This window comes from Blennius ocellaris (assembly GCF_963422515.1).
Source record: "Blennius ocellaris genome assembly, chromosome: 16".
In the NCBI taxonomy this organism is placed as follows: Eukaryota; Metazoa; Chordata; class Actinopteri; order Blenniiformes; family Blenniidae; genus Blennius; species Blennius ocellaris.
In genome coordinates, this window is record NC_137665.1 from 14,267,333 (window position 1) to 14,285,126 (window position 17,794).

General features: G+C 41.1%; 1 protein-coding gene across 1 annotated transcript; it reads right to left on the reverse strand.

Moving 5' to 3' along the window:
* Positions 1 to 8,369: 8,369 nt before the first annotated feature.
* arf2a (ARF GTPase 2a) lies at positions 8,370 to 15,660 on the reverse strand. The gene is made up of 5 exons (XM_080511389.1): positions 15,589 to 15,660; positions 11,067 to 11,221; positions 10,864 to 10,974; positions 10,653 to 10,777; positions 8,370 to 10,294 (listed from the first exon to the last, which is right to left on the reverse strand). The coding sequence occupies exons 2-5, from the start codon at positions 11,209 to 11,211 to the stop codon at positions 10,133 to 10,135; spliced, it is 543 nt and encodes a 180-aa protein (XP_080367515.1). The 5' UTR covers positions 11,212 to 11,221; positions 15,589 to 15,660; the 3' UTR covers positions 8,370 to 10,132.
* Between the last annotated feature and the right edge of the window lie 2,134 nt (positions 15,661 to 17,794).

Below are 17,794 nucleotides of genomic sequence, written 5' to 3' on the forward strand. Positions count from 1 at the left end.
TAGCTCCCCTTGAAGAACAAAATGTTCCAACAAGAAGCAGCACTTCTAAATTGATTATTTTGATTTTGAAAAGCATTTATTTGCAAATATTCAGTGTAAAACAAAAGAGGGTGAGAAGGGAGACAAGCAGAAGGGAAGAAATTAGAAATGCGGTGGAACATGGTGGTAAAATATTCTGTCTCCTGCTGTGAATCCAGATACCTGCAGCAAAACAAAGACTCTTATTTGGATTTCCATCTACCGTAGCAGAGGTGTCCAAACTTTTTCCACTGAAAGCGAAATACCAAAACAATATACCAGCTGCAGGTACGTGCACTGGAGGGGAAATCTCTGCTCTCACTTCATAGCTTGTGTTATTTTCGTTGTGTCATTTTTGATTTCCAGCGACATTTGTAAAGACAGTGTTGAAACGCTGAAGTAAAACACAATCGTGTGCAAGTCAAACACGTGAGCCATATTCCAGGGAGGATTAAAAATGCACCACAGGCCACAGTAGTTTGGACACATCTCTGTTCTATACCCGTCTTACCCAACACAGGTTTGTGGCTGATCCCATCTGACAACAACTCAACCTGAAAGGTCGCTGGTCCATCACAAGGCAGAAAGACAAACACACACAGTCACACCTTGAGATGATTTGGAGACACAGTTTACCTTGTATGATTATCTTTGGGACTTGTCCATGGTGTATCCTGTACTCACCCTTCAAGAAGTGGGATTGGCCCCGGCGCCCTGCACCTCTGCACAGGATTAAACGGTAGAGGAGATAAATGGATGGATTATATTTGGCTGGAAACTTGATTACTGAGAGAAAAGTGAACATGCAAACGCCATACAAACTCCAAGTCCTCAATTGAACTGGGGAGACTCTCAACGCGAGGTGAGTGGGCTGTAGCCACGACATCTCCACCATACTTTCTATCCAATATCCTTATATAGAGATACTTAGAGCACTGATTGCATGTTCTCCCTATGCATGCGTTTTCTCCAATTGCTTCAGCTCGCTCCAACAATCCAAAAATGTGATTTTAAGGGTAAATGGTGACTCTGACTCATATTCGGCTCAGTCGCTTTAATGACCGGAGGTTCCACAAGCACTCAACAGGACCATTCTCCCTTCCCACACACACATACACACCAAAGCCAGTGGTGTGGTCGTGGAGCTGAGAACTTCCAGATTTATCACCTCGAATTCACCTTCACTGCAGCCACAAAAATGTTGTGCCGTTTCACTTCAGCAGACATAATATTATATCCCGCTCGCTATTATTTACATCCTGCAGTGGCTTTTCCAACAGTCCATTTCATGTGATATACAACACGTTGACATGAACACCTTGCACCAAGCATGTGGACTTGACAGGGAATATATACGTGTCAACTTTAAGTTTTATTGCTCTTTTTATACCACAGCTGTGCAGCTATATTTCACATTGTGTATACGTGTACAGCCAGTAAACAAACATAAAAATGCTGCTGCAGCTCTAATAGATTATCAGCCCAAAGAAGCCACAGCTGACGTGCAGAGATGATTGCTGTCATCTGCCTCATTTGTGAACCGAGCCCATCGTATTCCCCTCTGATGCATGCTTGAAGAAAATAATGGCGAAGGCTGGGCAGGGCTGGCCTCCGCCTCTGGTTTTGTAGATTTTACCGAGCAGGAAGATTATTGCGGAGGTGCAACTTGCTGAGTAAGTGGCTCTAAGGAGCTGATGAGCGTGCTCAGCCACTGTTTTCTAATAAAATGGCATCTGCCGATTTATTGCTGGCTCTGGAACTGACCACAGTGCAGAGTGATTTATTAGTGGGCTCACTCTGAGAAGAAATTGGCTTTTCATTTTAGTTTCAGATTCATGTTCGTAGAGGGCATTTTTTGGTTCGGCCCCAAGGAGTTAAAAGAACCCAGTTTTGCCCTGGTTGTCCTCCTTCTTTCTCTCTATCTTCGCCCATCGACCCAGAAACCCTTCAGTACATACAGCGGCACAATAGATCTGCCCTCGCTTCAGTGGAAACTGGCCATCTGAGGTTATTAGAGGGGGGCTGGGGAGGAATGTCAATGACAGATGCAGGACGATGAGACAACCTTGGCAGGCAGGGGGCAGAGGTGCTCTAACTGTGAATCAAAAAGAGAAAAAGAGGAGCTGTCATAACAGATCAATTATGTAAACACTCTATATGCACATATGTAATGCACACAGTTGCATTCATGCCATTGTCACCTTCAGACCACCTCTCAAAGACACTGTAATTTCAGCAATGTGGCAGGTAGGACCCTCCATGTCCAAAGGTAACAGGTAAGACGAACTAGTTATAGTAGTATGCAGCTAGCCTTCAATAAACAGTGAAGCAAGGCAAAAACCTTGATCATTTAAGCAATTTCACAGCAGTGTGGTTGCTGCTGTCACATTTGTTACTGTGAAAACAATACAGAACAATGTCCACTAGAGAAAGCCAGCCAAGTTGAAAAGAACAATAATAAATCCCAGTCAGAAACTACACTGGACAAAAATACTGTGGAGCGTAGAAACTTTGGTCCGATTAGATATAGTGTGCGGCCGGTCCCCTGAGAGGCGCCTTAAACCACCAGGGAAATACTCTATGATTACTGAGATACAGCGGCTGACAGAGTCAGGAACCACACAGAGCATTGTTCAAACTGAAACCTGTTAAATCCACAAACAATGATGGCATGAAATGAACTGCGTCACAACACCAAAGATACATGTGCATCCCTGAAGGTAAAGAGCACATTATTACCTCCTGCTGGAAACTCAGGTATGGTTGTGGCAGCGGGCCAGCAAAGAAGGAGGCGGTAACTACCTTTTAGGGAAACATAGAGCAAAACTGTTAAAGCCCATAACCCCAGGCAAAATGTAATCAAGTACATTTGCAAGTATTGCATAAATTCAAAGCCGTAATTTTCTTTATACACTTTATAACAGAAATGTTCCAGAGAGGTGAGCTTAGCTACCGATCTTTATACTGCACCGATTAATTCCTATTTTACAAAACAGTAAGGGCAAAACAGTGAATCTAACAGTTGATTCCATCCCAGTATAAAAGGAGCGCTTCAACTTGAGGTGATCATTTCAAAGTCCAATGACCTTTGATGTTTACAAATAATGTCTGATGTTGTGAAAACACTTCCCAAAACATCCCCAGCTGTGTGGCTATAAAAACGGACTTCAAGCTCAATTACTGTCATTGTTTGCATTCAAGTTTGACATTTTTAAATCCCACATTTTGGCATAAAATTGCAGAAATATGAAAAGCAGCCAAATCTCAAGAGCCCGGGTGTATTTGCATAAAACTTCTGCAAACATTTTGCTTACTTTATATGACAGGGTGGATAACCGGTTTCTTTTGAATTTTATGCACACCTAATGTTTATTGGAGTTATTTTGAGCTATCAGCTCACTGCCGCTGTTGTTTATGTTGTTAGCATCTTAGCACAAACAGCTAATACCTGAATCAGCCAACAACAGGTTTTGACAAGAGAAGTATCCGATGAGAATGTAAACAATAATACATTTCTCCGCATAGTACATTTTACAAGTCAATGTGGGCTTGAGTATACGTTTTCAACAAGTTTTGGCCTCACCTGGTTGATTAAGCCTAATTTATGCTCTTTCCGCACGCGATACTTCTCCGCGTCACAGAAGTACGTTGTAGTTGCGCGTCGTATCGACGCAGAGCTTGTGCGGCAACGCGTAGTCTCCGCGTCGTTGGCGTATGGTTACTCAACGTCGTATTTGACGGCGATCGTCTCGCCAAAGCACATTCAAACACCACGGAAGAAAACCACAGTCTCGTGATGCACTGCGTGTTAATAAAGGCCCTTTTATAGCTGTTTTGTGATGCATTTTAGTTTTAATCCTGGCATACTGAAGAAATATGATGTTATTTCGAGACTACTATAATGCACTTTGCAGATATAGCAACAGTTATAGACATTTTGAGTTCAAACGTGCTCACAAAATACTCACAAGAATTTTTTTTGTCTTTATAAGACAGTAGAATCCATTATCAAACGTCGACACTAATGACTTTTTGAAGCACATTTTGTGCATTCTAAATCACAGTCCACGTACAGGCAATATGTGCGGATTGATACAGTAACAGCATACATACGACACCAAAAGTGAGTTTTTCTTCTTTTTTAAAATAAAAAAAACATTTTTTATTAATTTGATTTCGACGTGTGTTTTCATCAATGAATAAAGGGAGTAATTCTAGTCGAATGGTGGGAACTACTTCTTCTTCCGCCTTCTACTTCTTCATAACATGAACTCCGGTAATCAGCTCAGATGCTTTTTGTCATGGGCTATACTCTGCTATGCTCGGTGCTATAAACACGAATAACCATATTTCTGAAATTATTTAAACAATTAGTGGGAAAACGTGTCTCTTGGTGTCATTTTGTGGACATATCTTTTCAAAAACCTGCTTTTCTCTCCCATTTCTCAACACATTAAGCTTTAAAACATTGGATTGGCGATGGTCATACCACTTGGCATGGGTGATAGTGACAATATTCCTTACTTCAAAGCTTGGGGGCTTTTCAAGGTGGAGTTTGCATGTTCTCCATGGGGTTTCCGAGGCACTCTTGTTACCTCCAAAAACATGAATTTGGCGTGAATGTGTGTGTCCTTGGTCTGTGCTTGCCTTGTGATGGATTGTTGACCTGTCCAGAGTGTATACTCTGGTCCCCACAGCCTTGAGTTCAATCAGACGGTCCCAAAGATGGATGCATGTCTTTTGCACATCACATCACATTGTCTCCATAGCCTGGATTCAAACCAACAACCTGCTGCTCTGAGGACTCACAAGCTTCCATTGACATTTGCAAATAGAGTGAACTTTACATAATCTTCACGGAGTTAATATTCAAGATACATTTAAGTCAAATGATCCAATATTTGACAACAAAAACAATCATTCTACAAATGCTTCCTCTTTTATTACCACCAGCTGCAATAATCATGGCACAACTCCACAGATTAATGATAATTCTTTGACAGAGGCAGCAGTTCCAGGTTGGAAATCATTAAAACTAGATTTGCATAAATCATCTTGAGCAGTGGAAAACATCATTGAAATTTCATATATGTCGCACTTATCAGCTCTACTGTCAGTTCTAATTATTTAAGAGCACTCCGTGGATAATTATATTGTACATTTATGATTATTTCACTGTTTTGGAATTTTTTTTTATTTTTTATTGGAGCATCAATGTTTTGATGTGAGTGAAGGAGATGTAATGTGTTGAGTCTTTCTCGTGCATTGCATTCATATTTATCCTTCTACCTGTTTAATGATAGAGCTTTTTCTCGGAATTCACAAATTCGGCTGTGAAACGGAGGCATCATTGACCTCAGCTTAAATCCACTGCCAATCAAGCGAACGAATCCTGTGTTTCCATGGCGATGAGAAAGGGTAGAGATGACTCGTGTTTTAGAAAGCTGTAGTCACAAGTGAACTCTGTTTTCTTTGGCATTGTGTGTGTGCGTGTGCGTGTGTGTGTGTGTGTGGATGGTCAGGATTTCTAATACCAGTCCAGCTAGAGACACACTGCTGTGCACCTTCTGTGACTCCTGCATGCCAACAAACAAAAGCAGACCGTGAATGTTTCACACACATGCATCCGTACACAGGGGCAATGATTACACACCAGAAATGAAGAAGATCTTGTGAACCGGTGTACTGCAGCATTCAGTTCAGGAAGTTTTAACTCATTAAAAGTAATGACGTTTACGCCCTTTTCAATTCAATGCGAGTGCCCATTGATTGATCCACCTCATTGTTATAGCAGATCAATATAACCTGATGGTGCAGTGTCTCCATCCCCATGGGATTGAGGTCATTGATGGTGGAAGTCCATCAATAGAAATCCAGATTTAAGATAAGATGTAGCAGCAAATATATATTCACATAATTAGGGAGAGTGGTACATTTGTATAACTACAAATGTGTGAAATACAAGTCAGAAGATTATATATACATACACACACACACACACGATTTGATATTAAAATGGTATCAAGTACAAACACATTTTAGAGATGTACATTAAAACAGCACAACTGAAAAAAAAATCTAAGACATTTTAAAAAATCTATTGTGAATGTCCGCATGTATATTTAAATATGGAATAGTTTCGAAAGAGAGATGTGTCGAAAAAGAGGCTCTTTTTCAAAGTTGTAAGCTTTTTTATTGTTGTAACCATCTGAATTATATGGCTACAACAATAGTTTCAGCGACATACTTTTCTGATTCAATTCAATGCAAGAAGTTTAAATGAATATAGACAATTCAATATCATTGTAGGGTTTAATGTTGAGAGCATATCTAATTTGTTTTTTCCCATACTGCAACTCAGTCACACTTGAGCACTGATCTTGAGTGACTATTTATTTCACCTCCAGAGGAAGCCGGGCACAGAGGAATGCTGCAAAGTGGACATCACAGCAGGGTGTATGAAGGGTTAATGTGCTGTGAAAATATAAGGAGTGTTGATGTGACACTTGAAGGTGAGATTTGGTGGAGCCACAGCCAAAGGTCAAATACAGCCCAGGAGGGGGGGGTTTGGGTGGAGTGTGATTCTACATATCTTGGACAAATTATTTCAGGTCATTTCAGCTTGATTTGACAGGTTGAGCATGTGAGAGGCTCACACACATTTCTGGATGGCTAATGTGAGGCTCAGTGAGAGTGGATTCAAATCCACAGGGGCTGTGAGAAGGTGATCCCCACCCCAGTTTCCTCTTAAAAAGCAGGATGTTTAAAAAAAATAAAAAAATAAAACATGACTATATCGGGTAAATTGACCGATGTGTAATTGAAATCAACGGATACCAGATAATGTGAGGTGAGAGTGGAAGTCTCTGCTGCTCACAGGAGGACATCCTCTCTTCAATTAAAAAACAAAAAACCTCAACGAATCAAAACCCATCCTCATCCCTGTGCACCCCGAGCTAAATGAAACACAGTCTCACAGTCCTGCTCTCCTTTTCTTTTTTTTCTTTTTTTCTTTCCACGTCTGCTCAGTTGCTCTCTATAAATACATAAGGTGCTGTTTCCAAGGTAACAACTCTACGGAGGATTGGCCACCTGAATTTCAGATGGAGCGGGTAAAGGAGGGTGAAGAGTGGTCGGCTGGCTCTCAGACTGGCAGGAATACACCCAGACTGCTGATGTGCGTCCCACAGCGGGCATCAGTCTTCATTAACCCGGCGTGCCGCCCTGAAAAGCTTCACCTCAGGCCTGTGACACTGAAACGTGTGGTTTAAAAAAAACAAAACCAAGCCTCTTTCTATCAGTCTCAGGAGGATGTCTGAACTCTGGGTTTATTTCTAGCTTACACAGCAATATTCCCACTCTGCCTCCCCGTTACTGTGATTACACATATGAACAGCAACATTGTAATTATATACTAATCAAGAGTCACCTGTTTAAATAAAAGCACATTTTTATTAAGAAGCTTTCATTTCTCGATTGCAGAGATTCCTTTAAGTTGTATGGTTTCAGGGTGAATTTACCAAGCAAGTAACACTTCACTAAGAATTTGTTTTTCAACCTTTAAAGGCACAATCAAGAAGTGTTGCTCCATTGAGCAGATCGTGTTTGCTCTCTAGTGTTGAAAATGTGGAACTGCAGCCATTTTTTTAAAATATCAAAACTCAATACAGCCTCAAATAAATGTTTCCATTATCTAATAAAAAAAAGAGTGAGGTTTACACATGAATACAGATTTAATGTATAAAATGAAATATTTTGGCATAATAGTTTGCATTCAAACATCAGGATCTGCACTTGTATTAGGTTTAGTATTACAACAGTGAAACGTGAGGAATTATAACAATTGTTTGACGTGAATTTATATTCTTTTATCTTAAGAAATTACTTTGAATAGAGATTTTATTATGTAATTGAAATGCAAACTCAAGAACAACTTCTCAGGAGTTTGTTAAAACCTCAAATCTCAGAACCTAAAGAGGATAAAGTGTCGATGATACCAAGAGGTATGAAAGACGGATGAATGAAATCGGGATTACTTGTTTGGTATGAATTGTCCCATCAGTAAAAACTAATCCCAGATCTGAACGCTCCTGAGTGATTGACAGGTACCTCTTTAAATATTAAACTTGCATTAGAAGGCATATCACACAGGGGAGCGTCAACGAGGATGAATATACAAAAATATTCTGTTCAAATTTTCCACTAAGAGCTATTTCAGTCACTCAATCCCGATTTCATTCTGTCCTACGACTCAATATAATCCATAAACTGCATTAAAACCTTGGTACACTGTGACATCATGTTCATTACTGAGAGAAGCAAATTCACCAAGACAAAAGTGGAAGCACGGCAGTTGTACAATAGAAATCTGTATTATAGTGCATTTATCAGATGTTACAAGACAAGTTTAAAAAAAAAAAAAAAAGGAAAAAAGCACAAGGTAAATAAGAAATACATATGCACATAACCATGTCATTTGTACAGAAACCACTCTGAAAATTAAAGCTTCACATCTGAACATGGGGATGTGGAGGATGCCGAGAAGAAAGTACGCTTCCTTACAGGATTTTATATACTACACTCGGGTTTCTTGTTCTTAAAGAAATACTAGAATGATGAGAGCTTAAACCAAAAAATGTCTAAATGTCCAGTTGTAGGAAAACAAAGTGTGTCTTTATGTTTTTTAGAGGTCACGGTGTGACCTTCAGAGTCGTCTCCGCCGAGTCGAGAGCCGGTCGCTTCTAATTTCATAATCGGTTGCAGGAGCTGCATGTTTGTACTATTGCTGCGGGCCAAACTCATGCAACCTTTAACCATCTGCTGGTGTAGAACATTGAGGAGGGTTAGTGTGTTTTCACTGCAGATGAGGCTGTGCTGATGTAAAAAAACCAAAACAAAACAATTGTATAAAAAAAAACCTAAACCCCGAAGCATTTACAGAACGGACTGATACACCACCGACACAAATGTACCGTTGATCAATGAGATGGAGGGCGTGTGTGTGTGTGTGTGTGTGTGAGACCTTGTTGCTCGCGGACGAGCGGAAACCCGAGACGCGACGAGCCGTTGGTCCCGAGAGCTTCGTTTCTCCCGCCAACGAGGACGACACACCCGCCGCTTCAGCTCAAGCTAACCCGAAACCAGGCCATGCGTGGATCCATCAAATCAAAACATCTAAGCAGTACATAAGAAGTACAGAAGAGTATAAAGTCTACCAGTGAAGAAAATAAGAAGAGAAGGCCTTGTGGTTGCAGCGGGCTGGATGGAGCCGAGACACCCGGCCTCACTCACTGCAGCGACACTCACACATCCCCACACATGTAAACATGCTCTGCCACAATTATTGCCTTTTTTTTTTTTCTTCAAGCCAAACCAATAAATGAATGAGAAACACGACACCCAGGAGAAGCAGAAAGTCACCAGATTGAATTTTTGTTTTTTGTAAACTAAAGATACATTTTCTCTACAAGAATAGAAGCTAAATATGACTAGTCTCATTAACAGGTCCTGCAGCACACAAACTTGATTTTATTTTTACATTTTCAAAAACGAACAAACTGCCTTTTTTTTTCTTCTTTTTTTTTGTTGCAAACCTGACATAAGTTACATTTCAGTCCCCGGTGCGTCTTCGCTGTGTGCATATGATAATGAGCAGTTCTCAAAATGGCTTTTGACGTGGCAGGGTGAACCGCCGTGACCTTTTTGGTTGTTCTCTTTACAGACGAAACACACACCTTACGCCTTGTGGAGCTCGGAGCCGACACCGGAGGAATGAGGCAACTCTAGAGCTGACTGTGATCCAGAAGGCACAGCGAGGGAGGGGGTGGGGGGTGGGGGGTGGGGGGAGGGGCCCTCAGCTCACGCAGCCATCCACACACACACACACACACACAAACAGACACACACATCCATCCACACAAACCCATACAGTTCACAAGATGCAGGAACAGCACTGGCCAGAGGTCCAACGCTTCGGAGGAAACAGAAAGAGAAGAGAGGAGAGAGAGTCTAAGACCAGGACCAGTGCAGTCTCCCAGAACACTGCAGACACGCTGACAGGCGGCGGTGGGGAGGAGGAGCAGGAGGACGAGGAGGGGGAGGAGGAGGAGGAGCATCATTTCAGGTTCTTCAGCTGGGTTGAAAGCCAGTCCAGACCTTCGTAGAGACCGTCTCCGTTGGTGGCGCACGTGGCCTGGATGTACCAGGAGCGGTTCCGCAGGCCGTGCAGGCCCAGCCTGTCTGTGATCTCGGCTGCGTTCATGGCGTTGGGCAGGTCCTAAAGCAGCGGGAGACACTTTAAGGGGAAGATACTGAGCTAAGCTGTCTTACACGGCGGTCATGTGACTGGCTGAGTGCACAACATGTGACTCGTCACATGACGCGTTTGGACTTCTGCCAGGGAGACGTCATATACTTTGTGTTTTCACAATAAATGCAACATGAGGATCCACCTCATGAGGCTTTTTTTCTGGAAATACAAAAATCTAATGCGACTTAAATCATATTTTACAGTATATTTTAACTGTCATGCTACGGAAAGTAAAAAAAATAAATAAATAAAAAATGAAGAAATTAAAACATCCCAAAAGTTCACATTGTCATGTAGAATGGCCCCAAATGACTCCACCTCTCACCTGTTTGTTGGCGAACACGAGCAATATGGCGTCTCTCAGCTCGTCCTCAGCCAGCATCCTCATCAGCTCGTCCTTCGCCTCGTTCACTCGCTCCCTGTCGTTGCTGTCCACGACGAAGATGAGGCCTGACAAAGGGAAAGAGGCCACGTTTGTGAGGCAGTGGCAGATGCAAGTCGTCACTCATTAGTGGCAATACGGCAAAATCCCTCACCTTGAGTGTTTTGGAAATAATGTCTCCAGAGTGGCCGGATCTTGTCCTGACCGCCGACGTCCCACACTGTAAAACTGATGTTCTTGTATTCTACCGTTTCAACATTAAAACCTGCACACAAGAGGAGGAGGGAGGATTGGTTGAGTCGTCTTGTGGCACGTGCCGAGGGATCGGCTCTTCCAATGATGCAGCAGAGTGCTTACCGATGGTGGGGATGGTGGTGACAATTTCTCCCAGTTTGAGCTTGTACAGGATGGTCGTCTTTCCCGCAGCGTCCAGTCCGACCATCAGGATCCTCATCTCCTTCTTGCTGAACAAGGCTCTGAAAAGGCTACCAAAATTCCCCATCGTGGCTCTCCTGTACAGCGGAAAGAACAGGAGCGAGTTATTTACTTTGCAGCCACTTATAAAGAATCGTGGAAAACATTTTTTTTGTTGCCTTCAGTCCAGTTTTTATTTTAATGGCTGAAAAAATGTTTCAGCTGGTTTCCTAACATTCCCAACTTGTTTCATACAGACATATGAAATACCAAAACAATCAGACCAGATAATGTATATTCAGTAAATAAGAATTAAATAGAGGTAGTACTCTACAAAAGCTCCAGGTGAGTACGAGGATCAGTACATGATGATCTTTTCTTTCCATGATACTTCTCACTGCTACAATATGTCTTGATGAAATTGATCGTATCTCTCTCGGAGAGACTCCCTGAAGCCAATCCAAAGCATTCCTGACAATAACACTAAGGCCTCGTTCACACTGCAGGCCAAATTCTGATTATTTGCTCACAAGTGAACTATACCCGACCTGTGCTGTGGCTGTGTGACAGCTCCAATTACTTTAAACATGATTTCTGCTCAGGCTGAGATTTGGGCTGGTTTTTAATCAAGGTGTGTGGGTTTTACATTGTTTGGGCTGGAAAACGAATTATATCTGGCAACCTTGGTTCTGAGCGGCGTGCCATCCATATTTACTTCCGTCAACAGCGTCTGCTATGCATGCACTCTGGGCCCTGAAACCATCGGGTTGCATCACTTTCAGACGGCAGTCTGGTGGAGGTCTCGGTTGAAATGCAATGTGAATGATAACGCAACAAAAAAAAAAATCGGATCCCAGCAAAAAATCGTAATTGAGCATCACGACCTGTAGTGTGAACGTAGCCTAAGTGACACAGTATAGAAATCAAATCAGGCTGGGCTGGATTTCTCTCTCCGAGGTAAATGGGATTGAAGTTCAACTGGGCAGTCAGGTTCAGCTGCATAGTTGAGACAATCTTTATGTTCCCATTAGTATTTCCTGCAGCGAGCGCTGCACTAAGTGCAGAAAATCAAGCGACAAAGAAGAAATACTACAAGCAAAATCGAGGGAGAACACCTAGTTTCTCTGATAAACGACATTGGTTTATTATTTCGTTCCCAGTTTTCTGTTATATATATATATATATATATATATATATATATGGCAAGAACCAATCAGCTGAGTAAAGAGAAACGACAGTTCATAATGACTTTAAGAACTGAAGGTCAGTCAGTCCAGAAAATTGCCAAAACTTTAAATGTGTCCTCAATAAGTGGAGCAGCAAAAACCATCAAGCGCTACGACGAAACCATCTCGCATGAGGACCGGCCCAGGAAAGGAAGACCAAGACCTCTGCTGCTGAGGATCAGTGCATGGAGTCACCTGCCTCAGAAATCCCAAGCAGCTCAGATCAGAGCCCAGATAAATACCTCCAGAGTTCTCGTAGCAGACGCATCTCTACATCAACTGTTCAGAGGAGACTTTAGGGTCAAATAGTTGTGAGGACACCACTACAAAGGAAAAGCAAAAAACTGAGAATATACGTTAAGGCCCAGAAACAATGGCGTGCTGCCAGATGACATGGCCTCCGCAGTCACCTGACTGAAACTCAATCGGGATGGTTTGGGATGAGATGAACCTCAAGAGTGAATGCAAAGGGGCGAACAAGTACTCCGCATCTCTGGAACTCCTGCAAGATTGCTGGAAAACCATTTCAGGATGCAACCTCAATCAGAGAATTCCAGGAATGTGCAAAACAATAATCAAAGCAAAGGGTGGCTATTTGGAACATGTTTTGAGATTTCACACGTTTTTTGTTTGCTCCATAATGCCATATGTGTTCATTCATAGTTGTAATGTCTTCAATGTAAATAGTCAAGAAAATAAAGAATAAAAACATTGAATGAGAAGATGTGCCCAAACTTGTGACTGGTAGTATGTGCCATCTATCTATTGTTTGTTACCGTTAGAAATGTGGAAACTGCTTAACAGGGAATAATGTTATAGTTCTTTTTCATACATTCCTGAATTCCTACATACGAAGCAGTATTAGCAGGAACATATTACTCGTTATTAATAAGAAATGCACAATATGACCTCGATAAGCCCAGAATAAAAGAATCCAATGTCTTGATTGTGAATGCATAGATCTAACATCTTATCCCATATTGTGGCTTGAAAAATAGTGTAAAACTGTCAAATCCACTGATAACATTACTGGATTTAGAAGTTGTATAAGTCGACGTTTCTATGCCAGAGTTTCCCCCCCCCCCACACATTTCACTGATGACATGTCTCGGCTCGTTTTCATCTGCTGTTATCTGTGAAGGTGAAGACTGAAAGAGATAGGCATCAGTGAGGTGAGGAGGGAAAAAAAAAAAAAGGTGTGATCTTCTGGTTTAGAAACTGAGTGCCAGAGTGAGAAACTATTGAGTCATTATTTGTTTTTGGGATGGTTAAAAAAAAACGCCGCTGTGAAGTCGCAAAGGCAATATTGACATTACCTTACACTGACTGCCAGTCTAAAGTGCCACAAATAACACTGGCTTTACCACCGGATAAAACTCAATTATCGGTGTATAATAAAAGTGAACAATGTCATGGTTTTGACAGCAGAACGATATGAAATGTATTCAACAAAGCAAATAAATCTCTCAACACTTTCACAGCTACAGTGTGTACTTGTGATCAGCAGCTGAGAAAGATCATATGGCGGGAGTGCCTCAAACGCACCAGGCAGCGTCACATGATGAATGAGAAGTACGTCAAAATATTAATTAAATGAGAGCCCTTATAGAAGGCGAGGAAACCAGTGACGCATTATAGATAAATTAAAGCGGCAGTGATAATGTGAAACCCAGGAATTGAGCTGAGGAACTTTCCATCCAAACAGTAACATGATTTGTCATAAATCAAGGCCTAATCAGAAGATCACTCTATAAGAAATATTTTAACCATATGCATTCGTCGTTCAACACATGTAGGGAAAAATTTTTATGTTTGTGTTGTGCGTGTTTGCCTCCAATAGGCAAAGCCTGATGTGCCAAAAGCCTCATTCGTGTAAAATCTGGATTAATTTTGTGGGAATTGAAATCTGTTTGGGTATTTTCTCCTTTGTGAATTATTTGCAATTTGGTCATTTGTAAATAGTTCGGTCAATTCTTTCTCAATAGTGTTTCTTGTCTTTTTCTGGTAATTATATTCTTCCATGCTCATACCTGGCACCACTTAGCCCTATATGTGTATACTGTATGCCAATGTCACGATTTTTTTGTATTTATTCTTATCAATATTTTAACTTATATTTATTCTGTGTGTTCAATGCTGTGTGGAGAAACATTGCAAAGAATATCCCTCTGGGATTAATAAAGTATTTCTTCTCTATTCAAGAAGAATATAGATAAATGCTGGATATATTTTGGGACAAATCTATTAATCCTGAATAAATATTTATCACTTTATGGTACATGAGGATAATTTAAGAGTTTCTACAGTGACTAGACAGACAAAAGTGAAAAATGAGCCATGTCTGGCAACTGAATAATAAATATAATATTGTACTTTTATAGAACAACTAAGCATATTGATCGAGCATACTACAAAGAGGCTGAACGTCACCCCTGTCTAGAGTTACACTCAAATGCCAAATAATAACTAGGGACATCTGCAGATAAATACATGCTCTTTTTTTTTTATTATTATTTTGAGTAATCTACTCTAATCTGAAATGCACGTCAAACGATGTTGCATCACAATGAAGTGAACAATACCACCACTTTCTATGCTGATTACAAAATAGCCCAACACCGATATAATACATGTCAGCCGGTATTTCAAGATGGAACAAACGATGTGGAAGCATATCATCACACAGGAATTAAAAACTCTCGAGACGTCACCTCATTATTATGAATACTTCATTGACATATACATAGCCGCGGGGTTAAATGACATGACGGAAGAAGAATCCGACGATTCAAAGAATTTGGTTATTTTAAGACGTTTGCAGTAAATCGTGCTGCTAATAAAGCTGAAAGATGAACAATCTGAACGTGATGTGACAGCTTATTTGACGTTCGCTAGCTAAACTACTGGTATCCCGAATAATATCACACTTTCATTAAAAGCGAGAAACACCGAAAGTACAAATAATAATACTTAAAAGAAAACCAGATATATCACGACGTGGTTTTGTTGAAGGGCGGTTTGAATGAACAGAAAAGAGGTGAAAAACTTCCAGTGGAGCTAAAGTTGAACTGCTAAGGAAACAGCTAACGAACTTTACAGTGTCACACTTTGAGCTTCAACAACTCTGAACCGAAGCAAACACAGAGCACGTTAGCGGGCCTTCAGCGGAACACTGACCTAAGTCACACGTGTACACAGACAAAAATGACATTGAAAGTTTGCAGAAGGAGATTTTTTACCTCTTCCAGAGCTTCTCGGTGCTTCTTCTGCTCTGCTTTGTAACAAAATGGCGTTTTCCGGCGTCGTCTTCTTCTTCGTCATCACCGCCGAGCTTCTTCTTCTACCGTTCTCCTGCAATGAAAATCATAAATTTGGCTCATGAGCGCCAAGACAATTTGTGAGGCGTACACAGGAATGACATGATCTTGTGAATCTCTTTTCAGTCCTGTACCTTTATTGTAAATCGTATTTTATTATTCTTATTATTCTTATTAGTAGTAGTAGTAGTAGTAGTTTTAGTAGTAGTAGTAGTAGTAGTAGGAGTAGTAGTAATAGTAGTAGTAGTAGTAGTAGTAGTTTTTTTTATTAGTTTTTTTATTTTTGAATTTCCTTGTTCCTCTTTTGCTGCTCCCACTTGTTGCCCCCCTCCCTTTCTCTTGTTTATAATACTTAGTTTGTAGGGTCTCTGTGAGACTGTCCTCTCCAGTACTGTATGCTGCGGCGACACTGCAGTTTCACACAATCTGTGTTCAAATACTGGCTGGGACCTTTCAGTACGGGAGTTTCCAAGTTTTCCCTCTGCATTTGTGGGTTTCCTCCAGGTCCCCCACAGTCCAAAAACATTCACCTGAAGTTAATTGATTACCCTATATTGCCTCTTGGTGTGAGTGTGAGTGTGTGTGGTTGTCTGTTGCTCTGGTTGCCCTCTGATAAACTGCATGGAGTCCTGCCCATGTTGGATCCTGTCCTCACCAATAGGAAGCTGTGATTAGATGGATGGATGGATGGACACTCAGTATGTACTTTCTGTGTAAGGTTCTTGTTTTTTCTAAAACATTTCTTATGAATCACATTTAAAGACTGAGCAGTTGTATTATACATTGTATTGTATCAGGTGTTTCCAAACAATTTTCCAACTTTGATTTGGTTGAAGACCTCAAAGGTCAAGAGACCATGACAACATTATTTGAAATGTAAAAAAAAAAAGAAAAAAAGATCTTAAATCAAATTTTATGTACTAAAGCGTAAAAAGGTAGCCATGGGTAATCCGACGTATTATGTTTTTGTATGGAATGGAACTCAACCACACAACAGAGACATTGATGTGAGTGTGTGGGAATGTCTCCCTCTCTGTGTTTTAATCTGCAATGGACTGGTGACTTGTCCTGGGTGTGTCCTGCGTCATCTTTATGGGATTCAATCCAGGAACAACCCCAGGTCCTTTGGACAGATCTACATCAAGTATGGATCATATGATATCCCTGTGTTACATCTAGCAATACATGCACTTCTGTACAGATGAAAGATATCAATTGATAATCTTTATTATCATTTAGTCAGGCTGAGCAAGTTGATCATTTCTTTTCGGGTCAATCCATTTTTCTTTCCAGCTCCTCTGTATTTACCCCACTAGATGGGGCTCATTTCAAGGTCATCCTTTACTCTTTTTCTTCAACGCTATAGCTTCAAACGAGTCGGAGTTGATTGAATGAACAGACTTTATGGTCTCAAGTCCTTTAATTTCAGAGTTCTTGGATCACTCAGCTCTCATAACATTATGGTCTTCTTTATTTCTTAACTCTGTTCTTTAATTTGTTTGCATGGCTTGGCAAGTTTATCCACCACAATGGCAACGGTTAGATTGTAATATAATATCATATATATATAATAACTTGTATGATATAAACTGAGAGAGGTTCTGTTTCTGCTGCCTCGTCCCGAGGCCAGAGTGTAGATAGATAGATAGATAGATAGATAGATAGATAGATAGATAGATAGATAGATAGATAGATAGATAGATAGATAGATAGATAGATAGATAGATAGATAGATAGATAGATAGATAGATATCTTACAATATACAATTTTGACATTTCTTGATTTTTTGGCCGAAATAATAAAGCATGGAGACCTGAGTGTGTCTGCGGTTTAAAGTTTATAAGCCTATCTATCACAGTGGTTGTGCAGCTCCGTCCACCTGGTGTTACAGTGGGAGGGAGTGCGCGGTGTTGGAAGCTCCAATGAGGGTGCAGCAACACGACCCCCCCCCCCCCCCCCCCCCCGGAGAGCCCTGCCTCCCAGCGGACCGCTGGGTCCGCCACACCGGGCTGGAAGTCACAGAGCTTATCCGGGGCCCCCCCTTAAAGAGAAGCGCCGATCAGACGGCACGGACTTTCTCCACTGAAGAAGAATCATCGCGATGAGGAACAGCGCCGACCCGGCATC